Source organism: Tenebrio molitor, chromosome 7 (assembly GCF_963966145.1).
Source record: "Tenebrio molitor chromosome 7, icTenMoli1.1, whole genome shotgun sequence".
Lineage (NCBI taxonomy): Eukaryota > Metazoa > Arthropoda > Insecta > Coleoptera > Tenebrionidae > Tenebrio > Tenebrio molitor.
The window spans coordinates 6,591,225-6,614,137 of record NC_091052.1 but is presented as its reverse complement, the minus strand read 5'-3'; the positions used below and the strand labels follow the sequence as shown (position 1 = coordinate 6,614,137).

Sequence of the window (22,913 nt, the reverse complement as noted above, 5' to 3'; positions counted from 1 at the left end):
ATCTGCATTAGCAGTCTAATGCCCCGACGCAGGGCACCCTCGTCGAGGTGCTCCAGGTCCCCACGTCCCACCCGGGCCTTCTGGAGATTGCAAATGAAACATTCAGGTCCGGGCGAGATTAGCTGAATAAGTTATTGGTCCGGAGCCAGCTCGAGCATCTTGCGCTAAGCTCGGTAAGCTTTTCCGGCGTACTTTCTCAGCCCGTTCCGGAGTTTGGAGGTCGCTGCAGCGACTCCGCTTGTATTTTAATACACGGTAGAGGAGCACATCGACTGCATTTCTAGTGGTCCGCCACTCAACAAACGACTTCCGATTAAAAGCCGGCATCATTTAAAATCATAATCAGTTGCTGTCAACGCGCGAATCGGTCTAACATGGTCCCCGTGGATTTCGACGCAAGAGACTGATTTTCAAGTGTAAAGTGGTACCAGTTGGGGCTGTTTTGGGGTATGAGATAAAGTAGACTTGTTCTCGTTAAAAGTTATCCTGCACGTTTTGGTCCTCCAAGGAGCGAAGGTATGTTTAACTTTCCAATTAGAAGTAATGCAAAAATACAACGTAAACACACAAAAAGTCTCCGACAAACAAATTTATAACACCAAATCGCAGTTCAATCTCATTACAATTTATTGGTACATTATTCTTTCTTGCTGCTTTCCAAATCCATTGTTTATCCGGGCGTACAAAGTGAAATTGTTTGAGTTATCAGTCACCAAGTGCTGCATTATCAACTTAACAGTAGTGACACCTTGAATAATGGAAGGATAAGTTTTTCCCACACAGTTTCTAATCAGGCACTCACCCATTTCGTAAAATTATGTTGTTATACTTTGTACTTGTTGCAGACGATCTTGAATTTTTTTAAATTAATTGTTTCCCATTTTAACATAACAACAAGAATTCCTATTTATTTCTCTAGAACTAGAACTTTTATTTACAATATTTATATCATCGCAGTATGTTTGATGCAATGCCATTTTCTTATTGCAACAATATTTAATTATTGTTGCTTACTATAATTATTCGAAGAATGCAACACGAATAACATTATTACAAAATATGTGTCTTATGAAAAACTATTAATTCAAGAAAGTGTTTTTCATTTGATAATGAAATAAAATTAATGAATTAATTATGATAATTAAGTTGTGTGTTTGTTTTCATTATGGTGCAATAATAATAATTGCTGTTCAGAAGATGTTACCAACAACCTACTTACAGTAGAAAATTAATATATTTTTTTTAAATGATTTTTTTTTGACAGTTAAAACATTTTCTAGAAGAACCTGTTTAGGAAGTGCATCGTAAGAATCAGGTCAACAACTTGAAGATGTTCGAAGGGCCAACATTTAAAGCATTTATTACCTTATTTTATAATAAACAAAATATAATAAGACATGGATATAAAAACCCAGGTTTTCATCATCAGGAAGTGATCTAATCTAATTGCACGTCTAATCATTTATGCAACTTTAAATTATCAATATAAAATAAAACGGGAATTTACAGTAATTAATGAACGTCGACAGTCACATATACAGTGTGTTTACATATTACAATAATAAATGGTAACTGTTTTCATTTTGCAAAAGCTGTCTAAACATAAATAATAACCATTTAAACTGTGTATAGGAAAATATGTTGTGGTTTAGATACACAGTATAATTTATTTGAAATCCGTTGCGTAAATTCAAGTAGCATGAAGGTATGCAAGAGTAGGTGGATACATTTTCATTAATATGTAGTCTATAAATATTTTACTAGTCTATTGTTGATCGCTGTGTAGATTAACGCAACTTCACGAGTTTATACATTTCTTTTAAGACGTTTAAATGTTATTCTATTTGTTATTTTTTCGAATCAACTGTGTATAAAAAATATCGGTCTTTGATCATTCCGATTAATAATGACAACAGAAATGTTTACCAATCTAAAAAACTGTTTGGATGTTTACGACAATTATGACTTGTACTCTGCATTGAAATCAGATCTGATTTTATGTAGATTTTATCAAATATACACAGTGGAAAGTAAATATTTGGATCAGAAAATAAAAAAATTGTGAAAATTAAAAAATCATTTTGTAATGTGAATCACAAAATGACTGTAATGTGACTCATTACCACAAATTTGTTTTAAATATTTATTATTTGCGCGCGGAAAAAATAAATTAGCAAATTGAATAGTTCTTTGAAATGACACCAGTGAGCAATCAAGTAGATATTTTCATATTTGATGGCGGAAACAAAAGTCTGAGAAATGTCACAAATTTGTATTGCCAGTGTCAAATTTCTCAAAGACGTTCGTGATTTCGACAGAAATGCAGCAAATTGCCAATAAGAAAGTTATTCATCGTCGAACTAGAGAAATAATTTGTAATACGTTTGATTATATGAGAATAACTTTTCCTTTTGAAGCACTGACAAAAATTGGTTTCCTTAGAATTTGTTTTTTCAATGTATTTAGCGAAAATTTAAATTTACCTAGACATTCCTTTTTACGCCGTTTATGAGAAATTTGACACTGACAATACATGTGACATTTCTCAGTCTTTTGTTTCCGCCACAAATACAGTGTGGAATAAAATGATTTACATCTAGTTACCTTTGCATTACCCTTGTAAAAATACGAAATGCCGCTCTACAAAAAAAAAAAAGAAAGCCTAACCTCAAAATATTCTAACATTCCAAATGTGATTTATTGCGAAGGGATGATATGAATGCAAAGTAGAGATTGAAATTAAAAAGGAGCTAACAAAAGCAAGTCACAGCTAGTGTTGAAAGTGGCCACCAACGTTTGTTAATTCAATTTAGTAAATTGTAAGAATTGTCAATTCGATTGATGACATTTATTGACAGAACTAATAGTTCGGCACTTCAAAAAAAAAAAAGTAGAGCGGTGCAGGAAAATTTACATGTGCAAAAATTCCAAAGGTAACTAGATGTAAATCATTTTATTCCACACTGTATGAAAATACCTCTAACGAGTCTAAATCTATACATAAGTGGAATCACAGAATAATAAAATAAAATATACGAGAAAGATTTTTGCGTTTTGTTGCATTTGTTCATAAACTGCCACGGCTCTAACATTGAAATGTGACTAGTTTGACATAGATATTTATTTTTGTGTTGGAATCATAATTAATGAAACGGTGTTACGGATCTGTATGAAATTAAATTAGGAAATTAATACAAACATTGTTGTTGACGTAGGAAATATGAGCGTGAAATTATCTAATTAGCCGTGAAGGCTTTTCATCCATATTGTAAACCTGAAAAGTTACATGTGGTTGTTAAATTAAAGTAGTTACATATGTGTTAAATAAATCATAAGGACTACATTAATAATATATTCCAGCGACGTCTGAAAGCACGATCAATTACGTTAAATAAATCTATTTCTGGGGTTCGAATCATTTATTTGCTTGAGTAAATTTAGATTATCAAAACTTTCTTGTGAGAAAACGTCATACTCGAGTGGAGAAGTTTAGAAAAATCTAAAAATTACTCGTCCAAAAGACAATTCGACGATCGGATGGGACGAGTTAACACCAATTTGAAGTGATTTATTAAGACCATTACGCAAAATCTAAGAAAAGTCTCGATTATTACTCTTGTTTACTGAACGGTTAGAGTCATTTCTATTGGTCCCAATTTGTAATGCATTTTTTTTTAAATTTACTTCTGTGAAAGAAATGATAAAAAATTAGCTAAAAAGTCGCATCCAATCAAATATGTAATAACAAACGAGTTAATAACATCGTTAATTGAATAAATATGTAAACTATATTATACTTCGGTGCGGAATTACTGGATAAGTGCTCAAATAAAACAGAATGAGCCGATAAGCCTCTGATAGTGGCCGAACTTTTGAACTTTAATAGTAATGTTGAAAATAATTGTAGATCCATATTTCTCCATTTCTTCTACACATTTCACAGTTCAGTTCAGTTGGGTGGCCGACTCTTAAATTATCTATTTGATCAACTGATAATTTCCATTAAAACTAATTAATATCACTTGCAGAGTTATTGTGCTCAATTTGTCATTAAAGGCCGTGACATAAACTCTCACCTTCGCTGCGTCAACTTTGCGAAAAAGACGATTTAGTACATTTTTACGACTGTCTCAATGTCAAAAATCGTAGATAGGTAACGCGTTTCAGTTTTTGTTTACCAGCGTGGGGAGAAACTTATTTCGCAAAAATACAAATCCTTACGCTTCCTAGCCGGCAGTCCTTGGCTTTGCTACTTGGAAGTGACTTGATTAATTTGTAAATTTTAAGGTCATTTTCAATAATTGGGTCAAGAAGACAAAACGTTATGTGTGAAGCCATTCCCTCACGTTCTGACACCAGCAGACTTAAAAATTGCTAATCCAGGGGCGCAGCTAATTAGTGAGTGTTAAAAAATCTAAAATGAACTAGTTTGTGCACACGTACAGTAGATGCGCTTATCAGCAGACAGGAATAAAATATTTGAAGTTTGTTTTATCTTTGTTAAAACAATAAAAATGCAAAATGCTCGGGTCGGTCGTCAGTTTGAGTGTCAAAATTCTGTGGGTGTTTCCGGTTTTATCGGTCCAGGAAAGTGGGACACTATTTCTTATCAAGCAGGATTTTGGAAGATGGAGTGTACAAGAAAGTACAAAATATAAAAGAGATTGCATTGGGTTTATGGAAGTAATTAACTGGTAAAAAATGCATAGATAATTATCACTATTGATATGTTTGAAGAAAGTGTCAAGGCTGGGGCTTAAAGTACGTATTATTTATTCAGGTTACCCTTGTCACCAAATAGAGTTTCCGCAAATCCTTGGCTTTCTTCGCAGAAAAATAATCGCGCAAATTGGGTCAAGCAAATATTTTATACCTAATTTTTGATTATTTTTCCTTTTCCAAGGATACGATTGGTCGATTCTAGGCCAGAACTGTCTCCAACAACAATTGCGCTCATTATTTAAACACATGTTTTAATACCTAATCATTGTTTGTTATCTTATCGGAAGCAAAACACTGTGGTTAAGTGCAATTAAAGAGTGATCAGACCGATTAGATTTCGAATTATTTGTCTGTAACTTAGAAAAGGAAGTGTCTTGTTGTGGTTTCCTTCAACTGAGAAAAATTCCGCAGCACAGAGATATTAATCAGAGATTAAGTTTTCATGAACAAATCTCTGTTGGCTCACTTAATTAAAAAAGCAGTACAAATCCCTAACCAAACAGCATGAATTCATAAACAGGAGAAATCTCCAGCGATTTTAGTTTTTTTTGTAGGATGGCAGACCAGACTCACGCAGGTAAAATATCTTCTTCGTTAGAAAAATGTTTAAGTCGCACTTGCTAAAAATATTTTTAACCTTGTTCAACTGGATACTTTTTCTAAAAGAGCAATGTGTTTCGTTTGATCTTGACGTTAGGCAGTCATAAACAATAAATTTGATGTAAGCCACAACACGCAATGCGCATTTTGCAACAACACTTGAAATTCATAGCGTTTCGGTCTTGGGTTCGTTGTATCAAAGATTTACCGAATTCATTGTGGTTCCACCAAATTATGTAACATCAATTAGCTTAGGAGGTCACAATGTGGAGCAATTCGGTTCACGTTCCAACAGAGAATACGTTGTAATGGAACACCAAATTCCCTTTATAGCCGCATTGTAGAAGATTACATAACACGCATTGTAAACCAAACACTGTGAAAAGTTTTCGAAAGCGGCCATATTTTCCCTAGAACATGGCAAAATGTTGGTCGAACAATCCCGACAGTTGCAAAATAGGGTGGAGATTAAGATTGTAACGTTCACACCTGTTGATATAATTATCTTAAATAATTAGCAATATCAGAAGAAAGCGTTGTTATCTTTATCTATCGTAGTGTAGCGTAGCGATAAGACCGTTTTATTTATCGCACAAAAATATTCGTTTCGCACGATTTTGTAAAAGTGCTGGTATCGTTTGGAAAACTGGATAAAAAATGCTGACCCGAGATGGTGCTGGAAAAGCTGCTAAGTAAGTGCACAAAACAGAACTTGAGTAGAGAGAGGAACTTATTTGTCAACATTTGGAGACACCAAAACGAAAACAAGAATACGAGTATGATGTTCGAGGAACCTAATCTCCACCAAAAACTCGCACATACGCAACAATTTTCTTGTTCACATGGGAACAATGAGCGATGCTACCGACAGTTCTCATTTCGCACATGTTGTTTACTCGTATTAACATTATTAATGGTACATTCGGCCTTTTTTGTGTTGTTTTTTTGTAAATCTCGCCGAAAAAACCGCGCCGGGAGTACGTTACACAACGACCGAACCGGATCAGAGGACAACTTCCGCGGTCATGTGTTTCGAACCCGCTAATTTTGATTGGTTCCAGAAATGTCCAATACAAAGAAGAAAACTGCAGAAGATGAGGAGGACGTGGTCTCAACTGCTATCGGCGAGTTCGGACGATGGCAACTCCTGATGACGTTTCTTCTTTCCCTCTTCAACATCCCCTGCACTTGGCACATCTTCGTGCCGACTTTCCACGCAGCGGAGAGGGAGACGTGGTGTGCCAGACCCGAGCGATTCCTGAGCGTGCATCCCGACAGGTGGAAGAACTTCACCCAACCGCAAGGGTTTTGCTCCATCTATGATTTAACCAACGTTACGGTGGATGATCTACCCCACTTAGGCGACGATCCCGCCAGAAAATTAATTTCATGCGCGGAATGGGAATTTGAAGGGAAAGGTAATGAAGGAATGCACACGTCACTGGTGCGTTTCGGAACAATTATTTCCATAATTTAGTGTGAAAAGCGTGATCACCAATTACATTGTTGCATAAGAGCGCACTGGAAAATTATTTCGTAAATAACTTCAATTAATTTGTTTCAATGAGTAATTAGCAAACCCACAGAACCACAATTTTAAAGACGAAAATTGTCTATTCAAATGTATTGTTCCACGTGTGCGAATTAATCGAATAGTAATTTCATGCCACACGTGTAGAAAGAATCAATTTATTTTTAATCGTAACCTGCCTTGTTTGTTCATTTTGTTTCATGACAATTGCAGAACGTTTGAAACATGTTCCTTTTCAAATTTAAAAAAATAAAATAGAAAAAGATACAAATCCAATTATTTCATATTTTGGAATTCGAAGATTTGGTTAATCTACTTGAGCGGTGGACTTTAGACTTCAAACCATAATTCCAATAATTTTCTGTTGTTTATTTTTTATTGTGTAGTTAGATCTCTTTTCACCCATACATAAAGATGTCTCTCTTTAATTCTTGAGCGTGACAATTTCGATCAAATATGAAAATTGTTTTGACAAATTATTTTAATGAATGAACATTAATTGATAAGAAATTTAAGCATCCATAAATAAGTCATAAAAAGGTCGATGAAATGAAAACATAACTACGATAAGTTTTCATTTCTTGATAAATGATGCGAATCTTACAATAAAAAAAACACTTTAATTTAATATAAAAATGTAATAACAATTCGTGAATATTTGCGTAATTTGTTGCACAAGTGATATTTTTTATCCCACGAACATCAACAAAATCTCTGAAAAATAATGCGACGCAGATCCTGGAAGCTTATACATATTGAGGAATGCCGATGTATTTAGTACACAGCAACAAAAAACAGGTTTTTATAAAACGTAAGATATTCACCTCATTTCAAAAAATACAGAAAAGCTGGGAGACTGCTCTAAAAAGTAGATAGAACAAGTTATTTGCATAATTGCAAATCATGTTTTGAAATTCCCTCGTTTATCACTTTTCATGTTTATTTTTTTATTTTTTTTATTTTAGGGAATACTCTAATTTCGGAATTTGACTTGGTGTGCGACCGCAAGACCCTCAACAATGTTTCAGAAATGATGTTCCTCGGTGGGGTGGCAATTGGGGGATTGGTTTGTGGCATTTTATCCGACAAATACGGCAGAAAGAAAACACTGATGGCCTCCGTTTTCTTCCAAACACTCCTCGGTGAGTCCTTTAAAAGACCCACTTTAAACGACTGAACGCTCCTATTCTTAGGTGTCATCATCGCTTTCGCCCCCTGGTTTCAAATGTATTTCATTCTGCGAGCAGCCTTGGGTTTTATCTCAGTTTCCGTCGTATTTAGCGGATTTGTATTATCCATCGAACTAGTCGGAGGAAACTGGAGAACCGTGGCCGGGATATCTTACCTGTTTCCAGTTTCTTTGAGCTACATAACGATCGCCGGGATGGGCTGGTTGCTGCGAGATTGGCGGCAACTTCAGCTCGCCATTTCTTTGCCGGGACTAATCTTCCTGATTCTCTGGTGGGACTGTTACTTTGAAAGTGGGACAAAACGACCTGACCGATTGTTCTAGGTGGGTCCTGCCGGAATCGCCCAGATGGTTGCTAGCCATGGGTCGAACCAACGAAGTCATGACGATTCTGCAAAAGGCTGCGAACTACAACGGAAGAGAGCTGCCTGTCAACATCGACAAACAGCTGTTACCCAACGAAAATGATACCGAAACCGAGTCAGTGAACGTGATGGACTTGTTCAAAACGCGACAAATGCGCAAAAAGACGTTGTTATTGTTCGTGATCTGGTTTAGTGTCTATCTGGTCTATTACGGCCTGGTGCTCAATCTTGGCAACATAGGAGGCGACCTCTACATCAACTCGGTGAGTGTTTCTTGTCAGCCACATTTCAGTTTGTAATATTGTGTGTTTTAGATTTTGTCAGGGGCTGTTGAGATCCCTGCAGTGGCTTTGAGCATTCTAATCCTTCTCAAGGGCGGTCGTCGCTGGCCCCTCGCCTTGACGATGATGCTCTCGGGGGTTGCCTGCGGGTGTGCCATGCCCATAGGCTTGGTACGCGATGATCTCCAGTGGCTCATCACGACCCTCGCCATGATGAGTAGATTCAGCATCAGTTCGTCCAACGCGATTATGCCAGTGTTCACGGCTGAGTTGTATCCGACCATCATCAGGAATATAGGGGTTGGGGCGAGTAACGTGTCAGCGGGGATTGCGCTCATGTTGGTTCCCTATCTGTGGAATTTGGTAAGATTGCAACTCCAACCAGTGAAAGTTTCCAATTTGTGTGTTTTTAAACAGGCGGACATGCATCAAAGCATCCCGATGTCGATTCTTGCGGGCTGTGGAATTGTCGGAGGTGCTTGCGTGCTCTTCCTACCTGAAACGGGAAGCAAACCGTTGAAAGATACTATTCGAGAAGAGGAGTGCGAAGCTAGTGAAATCAAGCGGATGAACAATAATAGTTGAGCGATTTTTTAATCAGACAAGCTGTTCCTTCCTGGAACAAATTTAGAATGTTGACGTCACAAAAACAAAAACCAAGACTACCGTATTAAGAAAGTTTAATCGCTTATCGACTGTTTGTTTATTCAGTTCCTACAATGAATTACGCCGAAATTAATTCATACAAATATTTTTGTCGAATAACATAATCGAAAACAGTTATCTTAAGTGGTATAAAACACACAAGACATCTCGTAATGCTGTCACATTTGATTAAAAAACTCTCAAATGGCGCTGTACTTAAATTATTTAAATACTAAACTGATTAATACTACCTACTACTGTTAATTACAATTTTGTATTAATAAAATCACTGAGACGGAAAGAATATGTGTAAGATAACGCGCAATAATTTTTACGCAAAACTATACAACGTGAGCCACAGTAAACACATAACTTTCAAATATTGTAATGGCAGTATTTAACATAAAACTGTGAAATCAAGATTGATTTTTCTGATATCGTGACTGTATTATAATTTTTGTTTGTTTTGATCGAGATACGTCACTATAAATTGTGTCAACAACACTCCTTTTTTAATCGCTTGTAAGTTTTCGATATCTCGCTCGGAATCGATGATAAATTTTGTAAAAGCATGTATATATAAATTGTGTAATTTTTGAAGCCGTCGCTGGATTATTTTTGTTTATCACACAAATCGAAATGTTCAACAAGAACAAAAAGCCAAAAAATGCTAGATTAAATTAGTAATGACCGTTCAGCTGTAGCCATGACATTGGTAGACAATTAGTCGTTTAGACGCTTCTTAATTAAAAAAAAAAATGTGTGTTAAGTAAATTGTACATAAATGTAACACTGCATATTTATTTTTGTTGGTCAATTGGCAAAATGTGACTTTTTAACCTTCTTGCTAGTTATGTCTGAAGTTACATTTTGTTAATGAGAAATACGTAAATGTCAAGTAAAGGAAAGTATCTTACTTAAACTTGAAAAAAAAATTCAATTAATATCTACATGTGTGTTGTGTGCAAAAATTTAAAAACTTTAGGACTCTAGAACCTCCAGGTACAAAGTACTTTTAAATTTTTGTCAGTTTTTAAGCTTAATAACTTAACTTTTTATATTGTTTCCTTAGATAGTTTGCAATTTGTGATCTGTGTTGTTAGGTAATACCTATTCAGAGAAAGCCAAATTCTGTAGACTTAGATTTTTTAAATTAAATGTAAATAAAGATATTGTAAATAGTAAGATCGTTTTCTCGTTTATTGTCCCAAATTGTCCACATTACAAAAGAAATTGATTTTTTTACTCTCTGAAGAATAAGAAAAACAATAAAACAAGTAATCTTATTCCTTTATTCTATATAATTCACTACAGAAAAAAATAAAGAAGAGATCCACTTTTGGTGGATGCGCCGGATTAATATCTCGACAAGCTCATTCACTTGAATTAAAGAATATTGGATGCAATAGTTTCAGTGTGAAAAAAATTGATATGTTGCACAATGTGTTGGATCGTCAATTTAATTACAAAGGACCAGCTCAATTGAAGGAAAAGTATTGACTTACTTTACTGACCAATATTTTTTTTATGGGGGGTGAAATTGCCGAATAGATGGGAATTATGTACTATGCAACCCTCCGTCCTTTCAAAACAGAGTCGACACAGCGATATCGATTTAAAAGTGGGCGCCTGGCTGACGTAAGGGTTATTGCTGAAAGCGACTCCTGAAAACCAACCACTTTGATATTAAACAACCACCGAAATCAATAGCTCAAATAGGAATGATTTAAGTATTGCAATCTGGAAACAAAAACACAGCCGTTCAGATAAAAGGTCAGTACCTTTCTCATTTAAATAATTCATTACGTAATAGGACAAAACTATTTTCGAGATTAATTTCAGTATCAGGATGCTTGAGGGTGCAGTAGCGAGATTGTTAAATCATTTATTGGGAAAATACGTGGTCGACCTTGATACAGAAAATCTAAATGTCGGCATATTCTCCGGTCTCGTGCAGCTTACAGACCTGAAGCTGAAAACTGAAGCTTTGGTTTGTATTCGCAGTTTCAGCTTCGGGATTGTGCTATTGTCAATTTCAGTACGAGCTAGGTCTTCCAATAGAAGTAAAAGCCGGGACAATAGGTAAAGTGTGGCTGCAGATACCTTGGACTTCCCTATGGAGTCAACCTGTAGTTGTCAATGTGGAAGATTTGCACATCGTGGCCGGTCCCTTGTTGACAAGCGAGCCCTTCGACGCCGACAAAAACAAACGTTTGTTTCGAGCTTTCAAGCGCAAATTGTTAGCCGATCTGGACACAGAAGGCCACATTATCGGAGGACCTAACTCCTTTTCTGATCATTTAGTTACCAACATTCTGAACACTCTCCAGTTTAGCATCACTAACGTCCACATCAGATATGAAGATTTGATAAGCTACAAAACACCGATCTCGGCTGGGTTGTGTGTGGGTAACATCACTGCAGAGACAACGAACAGGTCGTAGCAAATTAAATTAATTCGAAAAATTGCAAACTTCAATTTTAGCAAGTGGAGACCGTGCAAACCGGAAAATAACAGCAATACGTGTCACTATCTTGTAAAGATTGAAACTCTGTCAACTTACTGGAACTGTGACGCTAAACTGGCGACATGGAATTTGCCATCGCAGTACTACTCCTGGAGGAACGCCATGTCCAACAGCTTACAGAATTTTTCCATGAACGACGAATCGTTCAATTTCGGTCGGTACCAGAAATTTCAAAGTCACGAATAAATCATTTCGTTGCAGTGCTGAAGCCGATGACAACTAAAATCAAGATAACAATGAACAAATCAAATTCTGGGAATATTGCAAACTGTTTGACTGATGTGATAGTTCAAGATTGCAATATCCAGATGTGCAAAGAACAATACGATTCTATTTTAGCTGTCGGTGATTCGTTGCGAAGAATACTGACCAGCTGGAATTTTATTACGTTACGTCCACGTGAAAGAATTCTTGAAAACAAGAAAAACTGGTGGAAATACGCTTATTTGGCTGTTTTAGAACAGAGAGTTCGTCCTTACGCTTGGAAAAATATCCGAAATGTAAGACAACATTATCGGGGATATATGCAAACGTATAAGCAAATAATCTTGAATCCCAACGATACTGAACTGAAATTAGATCTTCAAAAGTATGAAGACAACTTATCCATTGTTAATATTGTTATAGCGAGACAACAAGCTAGACTTCTGGTATTGGTGTACAAGTTTTGAGTAAAAACAATCCAACAGTAAATTATTTTAGGTCCAATCACGTAGTTTAAGCGAAAAAAATTTTTGGTCCATGTTGCCTTCGCCAGAACGAACTTTATTATGTAAAAAGATTGGTTTTTATGATAAAAACTGTGATCAATTACGTATAGGTGAGAACAGAAGCAGAGTTAGTTCATCTAAAAAATAAAGATTTTTAGAGCAACAATACAATCTACGAATGGGTAACGTTAGTTTTTCGATAACAAATAATTCCAAAGAAATTTTACTACTGACCCTCACCCAAATAAACCTTACTGTCCATCCAAATTTGCTGGAGAATTCGTTCAAGGCGTTAGTGAAAGTCGAAGGTCTGATACTAGAAGGGTCCAATGAAGAAGAGCAACTAATATCCATAATCGCCTCGGAACATCTCAGCACAAGTCCAGCATATTTTTTTAAAGCAGAATTGGAAAAAATGCCTTCAAATTCGAAATATTCTTACAAATTAAATTTGTCCCTCGATTCGGTCGAGTGTTTGTACAATCAAGTAATCCAATTTATCACGTTTAAAACGAGTTTTGAAACTTGTCGTTTTAGCAATTTTTTGAAGACATGTCGGAGTATTTGGATAACGAGTATTTGCCAAAAACATCTTTGCTGAGTTATGTCAGCGGATGGCCGGAAGCTATTCGGAGTTTCTTTGATACTAAACTCGCCGAAAAATGGGACATGACTCTTAACGTAAAAGTTCCTTTCTTTGTAATTCCTGAATACGGATCGTTCTTAAAGTAAGTTGAAAACTTCGTTTTGCACGACAAATCTCACTGGTTCGTTTTAGAGCGGATAACATTCTGGTGGTAGATCTGGGGCGTTATTTGATCACAACGGAACTTTGCCAAAGTATCGATCTAATAGAAAATGCGACTCAAATGGAAATGGAAGAGCAGCTGTACTCAAAGCTGCTCTTGGAATGCACAGACATGCAAGTTTTATTTTGCCAAAATTCAGATAACTGGAAAGACGAACGAAAAGAGAAAGATACAGATTTGCACATAATATCAAAAACGGCATTTTCTGCAGTCTATGCGCGCTGTTCTAGACTTGAGAAGTCTTTCCCTAGGTAGATATCATAACAACTTGAACATCTAAAAGTGGACGATTCAATTTCAGATACAAATTCAACATAAACTTCCACTCTTTGAAAGTAAACATGTCTGAACGTAAAAGCGGACAGATCCTCAAGTTCTTTTCAATCAACGGGAATTATCTGGAAGTGGGGGAAACTGAAAACAAGACTGAACTGAACTTCCAGCGTGACAGAATTAAAGGTCAAATCAGCGTAAAGTACTTGGTGGAAGTTGAAGCCTCGGTGTCAATAAAAGACAACTTTATAAAAATTAAACGAGGAAAAGGCGACAAATCTCTACAAAACAAAACTGGGTAGGTATTCACCATTTTCTGCAAGTGGATAATAAATAAGCTTGCGTTGTAGAAAATGTATCGACAATGTTAAAAAAGAAGACATGAACGAAGCTTGGGCCAGATACGTTGATCTGCCAGGTTTGGACGACAACATTTCGCCCCACAACAACATTATAGTTCTTTTGGGTTTCGTTATTACTGAAGTCAGTACTTGTTTGGTGTAAACTGGGTACTAATTTTGCTCAATTTCAGTTTTCGTTAGTACTTTCAAAATCCAGTGACAGTACTGACCGGCAGTATCTGATGTTCCGTCTAGGTGTTCTGAGCGCAGATGTTGCTCTGATGACTTATGGCCCCGCTTGCCAAATTTCCATCAATAGCGTACTGCTGACAGACAAACTACATACTACTCCCAGTGGACAATATTTAGATTTAGTGTACAGCCCATTCCCCAGCACTGTTGATGTTATCACCATCCTATATAGAAAAGTAAGTGCCAGTTGTCCGGACTTCTGGAGCCACTTCCATGGCGTGGAGACGTCCCTAGTCGCCGATTTCGGGACCATTCACTTGTTACTGCACCAAGAAGCCATCCACACTCTGATCAAATACTCGAATTATCTCTTAAATAAGTACGTCGCAAGCGGAAACCTTTCAAGGTGTCTGTTGACGATCGGTTTTAGGCTGCGAGTCCAAACGCCTCTTCCAGTGCGCGAGATAGCCCTCCGAACAGTTAAATTTTTAAACAGCGTACTCCACCAACAACCAGCAGCACCTGTCCCTCCAGGTTCCGTCAAATTCTCACATTCTGCTCGTCTAGCTGACATCAACGTGAGAGTGTGCGACTCAGATTTCGACATAATCAACATCCAATTGTCCGGATTGGAGATGGATTTCTTGTTCAGAGCCAACGAACGGTTCGTTTTTAGGTCGTATTTGAGTAACATAAACGTGGAGCACTTGTCAGAAGTGACTCTCTACACGAAAGTGAGTCGCAAGTTATCTCGCTTTCGTCAAAGTGGTACGAAAAATATTTGTAGGTATTGTCGACCGACGAAGATAAGGTTTTTGAGTTGAAATATGTAAGACAGGCGTCTCATATCAAGCAAAGAAGCGACATGTCGAACAGAGACGAACCTACAGGTGGAAGCTTCAAGTTTCAGCTCGGTCAGATTCATCTAACTCTGCTGTACAAGCTAATTGTACAAATTCAGGTAAACTGAGGAATTGTTGTTTTCCCGGTTTGATGCGTAGAGTTTTTAGAGGTTCGTCGTAAATCTAGAAGCAATCCCTTACTTAAATCATATCATTGAGTATCTGTATAAAGCTGTGACAACAGTTACTGACACTTTAAAAGCCAACACAAAAATTCATCTGGCAATAAGCGTGTGCGGACCTATTCTGCTCTTCCCCCAGAAATCCTCTTCTCCCAACGTCATGATCATCGACACCGGAGAACTGCACGTGGAGAATTTCTTCAAAGAGTACAACAGCGACACCATGGAAAATATTCTCTTGAAATGGACCGGTATAACTGTGACGAGAGGAGTAATGACTCTGACTCCTTCTCTAGAGATGCAAGAGACTCTGATCGAGCCCATAAATCTTAATTTCGACATCAAGAGATACACGAATATCAAAAGCGCTCAAAAATTTTGGGACGTAGATGGGGCTTTGGATTGTATCCAGATCACTTTGGGCCAGAGAGACATTTCGACTATTTTATCGATATATAAAGACAACATCGGCGAAGGTAAAATCGTCGACCTTTTCCCCAACCAGATAACAGCTCCTCATTGCACATTTGCAATTGATGAAACCGTCAAAACCTTAGAAGCTTTCTTTTGCGAACCCAAACAGAAAAACATCGTAGCGAAATTTGCTTTGGACGAAATCACGTTGTTGTTGTTTTTCGATTCGGGAGAACTTTTGAGTTCGCCTATTCGAGACCTGAATCATGGTTTGTGCAAGTTTAAAATAGCTGAAGTCAACACAACCTTCACTATTTACACTGACGGCAGTTTAGACGGTAAACTGTCAGCTGATGGTGTTTTGATTGAAGAAATTGGACCAGATGCTAACATTTACGATAAAGGGTTTGTCTGTTGGTTGTGTTAAGTCATGATCGTTGAGAGAATTTTTTTCAGAATTCTCCAATCGCCTATTGATGACAATAAGAATAATAATTGTAATATTACTATTAACAGAGCTCCCATTGTTGACGTAACTTTTCACCAGAGCAAAGCAGGTGACAAATCTGCGGACATTATCATTGGAAGACTGAGTCTGAGCTTATCAGTTCCATTTTGTGAAAAACTAGCCCTATTTGTATTAGAGTGCCTTCCTAAAGACAATTCGGATGTTGGTATAATCAATCACGGATATGAATGTGATACTCATCAATCAGACTTAGAAACTAAAGAATATTCCGCTAGTCTTACTATCTCCCTAAGAATTAACAAACCAGAATTTATTTTCGTGGTGGAAACCACGTCCAACAAGAAAAGATACTTCATTACTCACACCGAAATACTTTCTGACTATTCTAGACACGGTAGTCGTTTAAATTTGGTTGTCTCACTGTCGGGCTTGCACTCTTTGTTTTACGACATCGGAGTACATTCGTCTGATCCTTATGTGATTTTGAAGCAATGCGACGTCGAATTTTCCAAGTGCGATTCAGAAGAGAAAGGCAAAAAGATAATCGCATCCGTATCTTCAATATACATACAAATTTGTAGCAGAGTCGTTCATTCGCTAACGGATATATTAAATGATATTACAGAACACTTTAAAGTGCCTGAAATAGAAAATAAATTCGAATGTCGACCAGCTAGCAAACCCGAATCGGAGGACTTGTGGGAAGCTAAAAAAATCGAGGAGTTTTCCCACCAACAAGACGAGCCCACCTTTGAGGATAAACTAGCGACAAAAGAGATCGATCTCCACGAAATACTCCTCGTTCCAAAATTCGATATAGTTTTGATATTTGAACTGGAAGAAACGCAAGTTCTTTTGATTAAATCTACGATGGAAGTGACGGTGTACGACTGGTCCTCACTGTTGAACTGTACGTGCGAGTTGACCATTCAGGCTAACTATTTTAATGAAAATTTGCAAGCCTGGGAACCGGTACTGGATCCCGTAGTTATAGATGAAAAAGATTATAAACCCTGGGATATTCTTATTAAAATTTTTCAAGACAAGTCTTTGCCGATGCTAGGTACCATTGACAACAAATCGAAGAATCATGCCACGAAAGAGAAGAAAAATACACCAACGACAACCGAAGATGAAGATTCTGGCGAAGACATGATGTACTTGGAACCTATCAACCCGCTCCACAACAGGAACAATCGAAGAGTGAAGACCAGTCTCTCTACGTTTTTGGACGATTCAGACTCAGAAAATGAAGATGGCGCTATGGAGAAGCTGGCAGCTGCCATCTCAGACTTGTTCACAGGTACGCTTCCTCGTAAAATATTAATAAGTCCTAACTAGTTGTTCAGGTGACTGGAATGAAAGCGAAGACAGCGATTACATCCACTCTAGCGAAGGTGAAGACGAATCAGACGACAACGTCAAACCTAAAGCGCAAGAAGACAAAACGCAATACCACACCACTTACACAAAGTCGACTTATATTCTCTTAGATGCTAAAGAGGTTCTCAATGTAAGCGTAACCCCAACGTTTCTGAAGGTTCTAAATGAACTCTTTACCATCTACTCGAACAAAACCTTGTCAGTGGTGACCAATAAGAAGTCGATAAATGTAGTCAACGATGTCGGGCCGCAGTCCAAAGTAGAACTTTACGAAAAAAAGGGCGACAATAATGAGGCAGAGGATACTTTGATTTGTGTGAAAACCTTCGAAAATCAAGATTCGGCTCCGAACAGTCCCAGTAAGGGCATGTATTACATGGTGGACTTCAGCGAGGATATCAACGAGGACAAGGACAGGTATGTTTCCAAAATAGCGATTTTTGTATGTAATGGAGCTGTTGTAGCACCCAAGGAGATGTTTGCAAATCTGACATGGAGATTAATTACGACTTTGCGACAATATCTAGTCTCCAGTTCCCCTCGGAGTCTACTTCGCAACTGTTTGAAAGAATTAACAGTCACTTTATAAAAGTGTACATACCGAGCTGTTCCCCGATTCAGACTAATTGTTCAAAGAAGTCCTGGCAAAAATTGATGAGACTTCACTCCACCATTCCAGGCCAAAAATACTACTTGGCAGCAAAACATACAATAACTAAATGCGGAAGAACCGTGGTGATCAGTTCGCCGTTACAGGTGAGAAATGAGTGTAGATTTGGGCAAATACAATTGATTTCGTTTTGGGTAGATCAAAAATGAAACTTGCTTCGCCTTAAGTGTGCTGTACCAACCGTCTGTTTTGCAACAACTGAATCTAGAACCTGTGGGTGACGTCACAAATCCCTTCGAAACTACAATGAGAATTGCAGTTTTGGAAGCGCACGAGCATTATAACGTTCCCTTGTACATTGCCTACCACTGCAAGCTCTTCATCCAGCCGGCCTACGCTGAGTAAAAGATATTTCAACCAAATTTAATTTTTGAACTGTTGTGAATTTTTTAGAGGTCACTACACTTCAGATTCTGGCATTTGGTGGCGGGACCTAGCTACTGAGCTGGATATAGCTCACAATTTGCACTGCAGACCTAGAAGCAACTCCAATCTTGAAGTATTTTCGTTACGTGTCATGTTAACAAAGAATTTAGATATTCCCAACTCCCAAGCCCACACAGTCCCCAACTATGTAATCCATTTGTTGCCACCCCTCATCCTCCACAATTACCTCCCCTACTCCTTAGAAGTAGAAAATGTGGGGTTGAAGCAACTTATAAAGATAGAACCCGGCGAAAAGAAGAGTGTCTATTCTTTAGACCTGTCTAAAGATCAAAAACTTCTAATCAAAGTGAAGTACAATTTGCTTATCTGGTCTGGGATCTTGAATTTCACGACTTATTTGGACGAGAAAATTGTGGTTTTGTCTTCTGACAGTAAAGAAGTAAAGCACTTGGCGATCAATACCAAAACTGATCGAGAAGGGAGTTGTAAAGTTTTCTTCTACACTCCGTACTGGATTATCAACAAGATCGGGTTGCCTCTGCAAATCAAGGCTTCCGCCACGAATACGATTTACGAGAGCAATAATGAAGATATTCTTCTCTTCACTTACAAAAGACACGGAAAGCAGACTTTAAATGTGAAAGTTTACGATTCGAATTGGTCCAATGAGTTTGGACTAGAGTGTGCTGGGACCACAGGTCTAATCATCTGCAAAGACAACGAGAGAAAGAAGAAGTATTTGTTCTTCTTGTCTATTAAGCTGTCGCAAATGTGCCCAAGACTAACGAAGATAGTGACTCTGCTACCCAGTTTTCTTGTCAGCAATAACACCAACAAACATTTGAGGTGAGCATTGATTTACAAAATGTTGAATAAAAATCTGTTGTTTTGAATCAGATTTATGGAACACAATGAAAAGAGCGACCTCTGGATCGACATAGACTCGAACCAGACGGTAACATTTTGGCCAGAAACATCCTCTATGCAAATGTACGTGAAGTATAGAGGCAGCAAGTTGATTTCTCAAGCGTTTAACTTCGCCGCGGCCAATTCTACAGTTCTTCGCATGGACAAGGGAGTAAATTGATTAAAAAACTATCAATTTGATTTGACCGATCTGTTTCAGGGAGCTCTGAAAGTCGAAGTTACTGGAGGAATAAGCGACTCGTTTAAAATAACATTTTACGAATACAAACATGGTGACGCGCCAGTTTTGGTGAAGAACTATTGTCCAGACCTTTTCCTGAAGATACAGCAACAAGATCAGAGTCAGGTGACGTTGCTCAGTCCCTACAACTCCCTTCTCTACACTTGGGATGATCCTACGAAGATCAGAAAGTTGGTGTGGAACGTTTACAACAACAAAGGGTCGGGATTTTTGACCGACATTTTCAAAGACGCGTACGGGGAGGAGAAAATTTTGTTTCACAGCGTCACCCCCACGACTAGCGTCACAATATCGTCCAGCAGCGACGACTCTGACAGTTCCGACAGTGTTAAAACAACGATGAATAAGAAAGTCCGCAGGGACAAAATCATCATTTACTGGCTCTGTTACGGGGATGGTCTTCAAAGAGTCCTCCTGTTCACGCAGGAGCCGCGAATTTTTAACTCAGTGTTGAAAAATTATTTTTTGGAGCATTGCGAAATAGAGTGTTTGGTGTCGCTTTGTGGAGTCGGCGTGTCTCTTTTTACCTCCGACAGTTCCAAAAAAGAACACGTGTATACGTCTTTGGTTGACACACCTGCAATCTGGGAAGTGAATGTTGGTCACAAGTGGAAAACTCTGACTCTGGAGTTGGCCTCCTGGATTGAAGATAAATACAAATTGCATTACAAAAAATGTCAATTAAGAGATTACATTCATATCGATTTTGAGAAAATGTACATGCTTAAGCCTTTCTTCGCCGAACTGAAACGCACCTATACCCCAGCCGTGTATTTTCAATTGAGAAAATCCAAAAACTATCAACACTACAATTTCAAAATTAACACAATGCAAGTGGACAACAAAGTTAACAACACTATTGTGTTGTATCCGTTGCCAACCAATATGGTCAAAGGTTTGAACTCATTCGTCGACGTGAACATCTTCAAATGTTCAACGAAAGATTGTGATATCTACAGACATATTAAAATCAATATAAAAGACTTCTACTTAAATATTGAAAACGACTTGTTCATAGATATTCGAGATTTGATAGCGCAGTACAAGAAATTTTGCGACGAGACTACAGTTTCCTACATCACCGATATGAAGTCGATCCAAGATTTGACAATTTCGAAACCTGCGGTACGATCGAAGTAAATCAATGAATAATTAATAATCGCTGATTTTAGGGGCCTCAAACCGGACGCAGCGTAATTGAGTACTTGAGCTTGAGCAATTTCGACATTCAGCTGCACATCTCGAATAAAACCCAAATAAGTTTGCACAGTAGCAATTTACCTTTGTGCAAGATCTTGGATTATCTGTTTCCTGTGAACATCTCACCTTACATGCCCTTGGAAGGAGTCCTCCACAAGTACGAACGAAAATGTCCGAGTGTTGGCTCTCTTTTAATACTTGTTCAGAGTTTCAGCGATCGAACAGGTGTATTTGTGCGACCACTTGTCGACGACTCTCGGCGACCTCCTCCAGCAAACAATGTCGCAGTTCTTGCAGCAGTACTACTCTCACGTGTTGGGTTTGCAGGTCTTGGTCAACACTTTCGCGATTCAACCTGCAATTATGGTAAAAAAAAAATGTTTGTGTGTTCGCTGTTTAAGAATTCTGTTTGCAGCACCCGCAGATTGATTCGGAAAAAATGGCGAATACGCTTTTGTACGGTTCTAGATGTCTTTTAAGCCACATCAATATGTCTCCCGCTGCTTTGGAACAGTGCGTCATTGATATTTTCGCAAATCAGACGATCGAGAATATACAGCGCATCCGGAGACACGGCTCGTACCAAAAGTCTGAAGTGGTGCCAAAAATGATAACTGCGTCTTGCAGAAACTTCCACAGTGGAGTGCCCAACGCGCTCAACCAGCTCATTGTTAAAAAGCAAAATGGTAAGGTTTGTTTTGGGAGGTTTGCAGTTCGAAAATGAGTTTTCCAGCTGGGATCAACTGTGATGGGGAAATGTTCTTCAGGACAACGGGCAAAGCGCTGTACTCCCTCATCACTCGACATCCTGACGACAAATCTGACAGTGTGGAGGTTGCAAGGGAGGCACTGCGACGGGCGTCTATTTTGGGGGAACCGATAAGGATTCAGCAGCGCTTGACTAGATACTACAATAAATATCTGGTAATTGCTGTTCGTATCACAATTGGAAGTAGTTTTTATTTTCTTGTGTTGAAGGGTCTTAAGCCGTTCTCGGTGTACGAGTCTATGGGTCAATATCTGTTAGAAACCGTGGGCAGTTGCAGATTTTCGAACGATACTTATTGGTCCCACGCATCGATCGATAAGATTGGCAAATCGATTCTCCTCGTTTCGCTCCAGTAAATGCGAAAAAGTAAAATGAGTGGAATAGAAATAATTCGAAATGTTTTAGGCATGTTATTAGAATAAATAAATGTAGACTGTGGGGACCTTGGGATGTGGAGTGGGCTATAGATTTAGACGATATAATATCAATGCCAAAAATTACATCCGCTGAGTTGGTTTTCAATATGAGACAGGTAAAAAGCGTTGCTTTTCATTTTTCTTTGCTTAGTGTTATTATTTTGAAGAACGAAAGTAACGCGAGGGAACTGCTGCTTAAAATTAGTGGCGACAAAGACATGTTGACTTGGATTCATGAAAAAATAGAACAAGCTATTATTGTCAGCATGGAAGAGAAATCTTGGACAGTTGCTGAAAATCCATAGATGATGTTACTTGTATTTTCTTGTAAATGCTATTATTTAGATTAAATATTGACAAGATAATTATGGTTGTTTTATTGAAAGAAAAAAAAAACAATACATATTGCAAAAACAAACAAAAAAAGATTAGAAAATTGGGCCAAGACGCGGAACGAACGGGGCCCGCTCATTGGCCGGCCAATGAGAGTGCAGAGTGCCCAGAACAAATCCGGGACGCGAACGTCGCCCAGTGTCACTGGTAAAAAATGTCACTATTTTTAGCACTTAAAACATGTTTATGATAATAGTGAAAATAGTAAATTATTAAAAAGTGTCGTAGCTTGCCTTTGGCGTTATGCACCGAAATAGCCGAATCATGATTTATGAGAGTACATTGAAAATAATTGAAGTTGTCTCGCGTCAAATTTTAGAGATTTGTGTGTTGATGTTGATCGTTTTTCTAATTGCAAAGTCGTAGAAAAAATATTATATTGAACTCGTGCACAAAATGTTTTTCGTTCGTGGGATTGCCGCACTCGTCTACGG

The 22,913-nt window shown here is 37.9% G+C and overlaps 2 protein-coding genes and 1 long non-coding RNA gene across 7 annotated transcripts; 2 read left to right on the top strand and 1 right to left on the bottom strand.

Annotated features, from left to right (window-relative positions):
* Window positions 1-264: 264 nt before the first annotated feature.
* Window positions 265-10,518, top strand: LOC138134712 (organic cation transporter protein-like). Of its 5 annotated transcripts, none has more exons than XM_069053149.1 (7): window positions 265-516; window positions 6,384-6,740; window positions 7,819-7,995; window positions 8,047-8,314; window positions 8,367-8,670; window positions 8,722-9,051; window positions 9,106-10,518. In XM_069053149.1, the coding sequence occupies exons 2-7, from the start codon at window positions 6,386-6,388 to the stop codon at window positions 9,271-9,273; spliced, it is 1,602 nt and encodes a 533-aa protein (XP_068909250.1). In that variant the 5' UTR covers window positions 265-516; window positions 6,384-6,385; the 3' UTR covers window positions 9,274-10,518. The 5 variants fall into 5 exon arrangements, with proteins under 5 accessions (XP_068909250.1, XP_068909252.1, XP_068909251.1 ...); XM_069053151.1 differs by lacking the exon at window positions 265-516 and adding an exon at window positions 4,003-4,398; XM_069053150.1 differs by lacking the exon at window positions 265-516 and adding an exon at window positions 4,479-4,761.
* LOC138134714 (uncharacterized) lies at window positions 575-1,092 on the bottom strand. Its single transcript, XR_011160801.1, has 2 exons — window positions 803-1,092; window positions 575-748 (listed from the first exon to the last, which is right to left on the bottom strand). It is a non-coding gene; the product is annotated as an uncharacterized lncRNA (long non-coding RNA).
* A 392-nt stretch (window positions 10,519-10,910) lies between the features above and the next one.
* On the top strand, window positions 10,911-22,452 carry LOC138134418 (intermembrane lipid transfer protein VPS13A-like). Its single transcript, XM_069052678.1, has 29 exons — window positions 10,911-11,106; window positions 11,176-11,323; window positions 11,373-11,770; window positions 11,819-12,015; window positions 12,063-12,511; window positions 12,564-12,681; window positions 12,730-13,058; window positions 13,109-13,299; window positions 13,350-13,631; window positions 13,682-13,951; window positions 14,004-14,136; window positions 14,186-14,565; window positions 14,617-14,920; window positions 14,974-15,147; window positions 15,197-16,029; window positions 16,081-17,396; window positions 17,443-17,893; window positions 17,941-18,232; window positions 18,285-18,487; window positions 18,540-19,379; window positions 19,431-19,611; window positions 19,660-20,826; window positions 20,874-21,058; window positions 21,108-21,267; window positions 21,317-21,587; window positions 21,635-21,825; window positions 21,880-22,022; window positions 22,076-22,202; window positions 22,254-22,452. The coding sequence occupies exons 2-29, from the start codon at window positions 11,183-11,185 to the stop codon at window positions 22,389-22,391; spliced, it is 9,864 nt and encodes a 3,287-aa protein (XP_068908779.1). The 5' UTR covers window positions 10,911-11,106; window positions 11,176-11,182; the 3' UTR covers window positions 22,392-22,452.
* Window positions 22,453-22,913: the final 461 nt, after the last annotated feature.

What these genes read in the sequence shown, in the direction of transcription:
- LOC138134712 (XM_069053148.1), top strand. Translation starts at nt 5,278, where the DNA reads ATGGCAGACCAGACTCACGCAG. An exon ending in TTTCTTCCAAACACTCCTCG is followed by an intron (nt 7,996 to 8,046) that starts GTGAGTCCTTTA and finishes TCCTATTCTTAG; the next exon opens with GTGTCATCATCGCTTTCGCC. An exon ending in TTCCCTATCTGTGGAATTTG is followed by an intron (nt 9,052 to 9,105) that starts GTAAGATTGCAA and finishes GTTTTTAAACAG; the next exon opens with GCGGACATGCATCAAAGCAT.
- LOC138134418 (XM_069052678.1), top strand. Translation starts at nt 11,183, where the DNA reads ATGCTTGAGGGTGCAGTAGCGAGATTGTTAAATCATTTATTGGGAAAA. An exon ending in CTGTGATCAATTACGTATAG is followed by an intron (nt 12,682 to 12,729) that starts GTGAGAACAGAA and finishes AAAGATTTTTAG; the next exon opens with AGCAACAATACAATCTACGA. An exon ending in AACACCAACAAACATTTGAG is followed by an intron (nt 19,380 to 19,430) that starts GTGAGCATTGAT and finishes GTTTTGAATCAG; the next exon opens with ATTTATGGAACACAATGAAA.